Below are 3,969 nucleotides of genomic sequence, written 5' to 3'. Positions count from 1 at the left end.
AAGACATACTTTCTCATACCTATGACTATAGCTTAGTCATAGGTATGAGATATAAGGTTTTTTTTTAAAAACGGTGGGTGAAACTCTCAAAAAAGGTAAATATGTATTGAAGGGTAGTATTAATATTTTGTTCTTTGCATTTTATCAACAAATTGTTAATAAATTCCTCACTTCAATTTATTAATCAAATTGATCTTTGCATGTGTTCTTTGCTGGCTACAAAAACTAAAAAAAAATAAATTAGCCTTCAGGGGCAGTGAACTTTATATGGACCTAGACTTCCTCCCCCAGGCAGCCTTTAACGATCTCTTTTTATTAAATTATACGTATGTTGTCATAAAACAACAACATAGCAGTAAAGTAGTAGGATTATTCTGATCTGGTAATCAGAACCTTTTCTGCATATTCTTTTGTTTTGACAAGACAAACTCCATGATGAGAAGCCTGGTCGGCCTTAGAGTCTCAAAGCAACGTTCATCTTCTAAATGACAGATTAACAGAGAGGCCATTTTCCCCAGGGATTTGGAGATTGTTCAAATAATCTGCTATTTGTAGGCTCAGTGCAACTCTTTTTGATGGTTGTTTATTGACTCTATAATACTGCTGCTGCCCCACACCAAGCAATAATAACAATATAAATGCTTTAATGGTTTCAGAAAAGCTGGAGAAACATGGAGGCACTAATTATGGGGAAGGAAGGATAAAAGAAAACATCCTAAACACACACTAACCTGCAGCAGATCCACTTCACTGTTTTGATAACAGTGCCTGAGAGCCTTAGCACCATAAATTACAGAGATCTCTTCTTCAAAACATCCAGGTTATTTCCAGACACATGTCTTATTATTTCATCAAAGGTTTTGGCTCACCTGACTCTCCAAGAAGAAAAAAAAACCCTGCAAAGTCTTTCATTTCACCAAAAGGCACCTACTTTCTCCGTTTCCGTTCCCGTTTCTGAGGTCCTGGTAGTAAAAGCCGTTGTCGTAGCCGAGGGTCCCGCTGTGGCCCCTGGGCAGCAGCAGGTACAGGCAAACGGCCAGTAGGGGGCGTGAAAGATCCAGCATGACGCCGTCTGCGCGCTGAGGACAAGATAGGCAAAAATAAACTCCTGTTTTATTCCACTCCGATCCGTTTTTCACTGTTTTTATGACATAAGCATGAATTCTAAGTGGAAGGAAATAAAGATGCAAAAAAAAAAAAAGAAAGAAAATTGTTTGTTAAACAATTAAAATATTAAAACATGAAATACGCACTTTCTTATATTCCCTGGTGTTTCATTTTATTTTTGTGAAAAAAATATTATGATTTGAGTGAGTAAATAAATAAAAATATTATCAAATTAAGTAATGTTAGAAAACAATCGTTTATTTATACTTTTTTCTGGGATGTTTGTTGTTTATTAAATGACAAAATTTTGCAAAAACTGAAAACAAGAGGCTGGACTTGAGTGGAAATTGGATTAATTGAAAGCTTTAAAGTGAAAGTTTTTAAAGTGGGATTAACGCAGATTATTAAGACTATAGCGCGAATGAAGAAGCCAGTAATGAAACTAAAAACACCCGCAGCGCAGCCGCAGCTTTTAGGTTCAACCTGCGCTCTGATATAAACTTAGATCAAAACTAGTTTAACATTTAAAACGTGATTAAAAAAGAAAATTAACAAAAGAATAAAATTCCCTCGGTAGGGAAAAGGTCACTCACAGATAAGAAGCTGTTCTTCCTCTCTGACTTCAGCTCATCTCCTCCTCATCCTCTGCTGTGTCTCCGCTGCCATCCATCCGCAGGAGCGCGCGCGCTGACGTCACGAGCCCAGACGGGCATCCCCTCTGTGGTGAGGACGGACACCTCATCTTTCACGCGCTCATGCGCGTTCACCGACCTTTGGAGCTGAACACAAGCTGTTAGTAAAAACTTTACTGCATGAATCTAAATACTGACATAAATAAGCTTTTTATTTAGGGACTCTGAATAGAAATAATATATTAAACTTTGACCCAATTCAGCTTCTCAGAGAATGGATGTAAAGTTTCACATTTTACATAGATAAGGTTCAGTGTAGAACTTTCTGTGGAGCACATTAAATTATCTAGCAATTAGTATCTGTTAAAAGGGGTTAAGGGGTGTGGGGGTATTTATAACTTTCACTCCACTACATTTCAAAGTCACTGTACTTTCCAGGAAGCTGCAGCTACTTGTTCCTTTTGGCTCAGTTTAGCTTTGTAATCCACCACTGCTGTTTTTCTTTCTTAAATGCAATTTTGAGATGGTTTACATGTAGTGTTGCACTGATGCCAATACCAGTATTAAGCCCCAATCTAGCACTACAATTAGTGTTGCACCGATACCAGTATCGGACGCGGCCCGGATACTGCACCAAACTGGTGGTATCGTAACCCGCAAGTACCAACAAGTAGGAAACCGATACCATTTTGAGAGCCAGAAGTTTATTCTATTATTGAATTCAGTTCAGTTTATTTCTTTAGTTCCAATTCACAACATGTCATCTCAAGGCACTTTCCAGTTCACCAGATCATCCAGTCAGATTGATTCAAAGTTTTCTATCTAATGAAAAACCAGTTGAGTGCATTGACTCATTGACTCTTCAGCAATCCCTCACACTAAGCAAGCTTGTAGCGACAGTGGAGAGGAAAAACTCCCTTTGAACAGGAAGAAACCTCCAGCAGAACCAGGCTCAGTGTGAGCGGCCATCTGGAGACAGAGGCAGACATACAGTAGAAAAAGAATCATAGATTAAAAAGCGGAGGCCCCGTCCAGGAAACACACAGCCAGGCAGACGAGCTCCGAGCCAGCTCCTATGTCAGAGGATGGAGAGAGCACATCCAGTTAGTCACAGTCAGAGAAACAGGACTACACTGAAAAACAGGCCAATCTCCAAAATCTATTGTCATCCATTTCAAGTAGGCAATAAAAAGTTCTACTGGATTCACTTTGTATTAGTCTTTTTCCTGCTTCACAAAGGTAGACAGCAGCTTAATAAAGCCATGATGGCAATGATTTTACATCCAAGTAGTATGCAGTTCTTCATATATACACACACATCAATTTCAAACAGATGGTATTGTTATGGAATTGGTATTGGTCGATACTGCACAGAAATGTAAATAAAAAAATCTAATAAAACAACATCCCTGTAACTTTTCAGTTGCTAAATAATTTATTGACCAACTTCCAAGTGATGTTGTAGGAGAACAGGAGGTTGTCATGAACTGGAGAGTCGGTCAGGTAGGGTTGTATCCTGGCTGCTAATACTACTGACCCGTTCGATGCAAAAGGATGTGGCTTTGGGAGGAAGACAGCTAGCAGGTTAACGAATTCTGTTCGCCCAGCCAGGTGGATCTCACATGGTCCCTATCGGAGGTAATACCTAATAGGTTTGGAGATTTAAGAACCCAGGTTGGTAAGCTGTGCCATAGCTCCGTAGGAATGAGAGGAGGGAGGAACTGGGTATAGATGTGGCAACAGCACCAGGTATCGGTATCGGTATCAGGGCCAAAAAATGGCATCGACGCAACACTAGTTACATGCAGAGGTAAATTTCTCCAATGTGATTTCTCCAATTATCATTATTATTATTATTCAAAATGCAGCTACTAGGAGTATATTTGAATGCCACTGATTTAGAGATCTGATGACATTCCACAAATGATTAACTCAGGGTAGATATTATTAATGGTTTATAAGATTTTTAAGGCGTTAGTTGTTGCCATGTGACCAAGTTGTTCAGTAAGATGAGTTCTCAAAGCAGAGCTGCAGTTTGTTTGTGGTACTAGACCTCTATTCCACAGTGAAAATGTGAGGAGAATCAGGACACTCTGGGGCTTTTCTATTTTGTTTTTGTTGGGTTTCTTTTAACATAAGAAATAATTGAGCTTGCCTTTCTTGTGCCATCTTCTGTGCAGAAATTCTTTCCAGGTGGTGCAGAATCTATAGCAGGTAGTTCTACGCATCA

At 39.2% G+C, this 3,969-nt stretch overlaps 1 protein-coding gene across 1 annotated transcript in view; it reads right to left on the bottom strand.

Moving 5' to 3' along the window:
* Positions 1 to 1,820, bottom strand: part of hapln3 (hyaluronan and proteoglycan link protein 3) — an 11,977-nt gene extending 10,157 nt beyond the window's left edge. Inside the window, exons 1-2 of the mRNA XM_015386511.1 lie at positions 1,701 to 1,820; positions 932 to 1,079 (exon numbers count right to left, since the gene is read on the bottom strand). Of these exons, the coding sequence (XP_015241997.1) occupies positions 932 to 1,064 (133 nt within the window). The 5' untranslated portion in view covers positions 1,065 to 1,079; positions 1,701 to 1,820. The remainder of the gene's footprint in view (positions 1 to 931; positions 1,080 to 1,700) is intronic.
* Between the last annotated feature and the right edge of the window lie 2,149 nt (positions 1,821 to 3,969).

The sequence above is a fragment of the Cyprinodon variegatus genome, unplaced genomic scaffold, assembly GCF_000732505.1.
Source record: "Cyprinodon variegatus isolate N-32 unplaced genomic scaffold, C_variegatus-1.0 Scaffold370, whole genome shotgun sequence".
NCBI lineage: Eukaryota > Metazoa > Chordata > Actinopteri > Cyprinodontiformes > Cyprinodontidae > Cyprinodon > Cyprinodon variegatus.
Note: the sequence above shows the minus strand (reverse complement) of the source record. Positions and strands in the feature narration are given on the sequence as shown.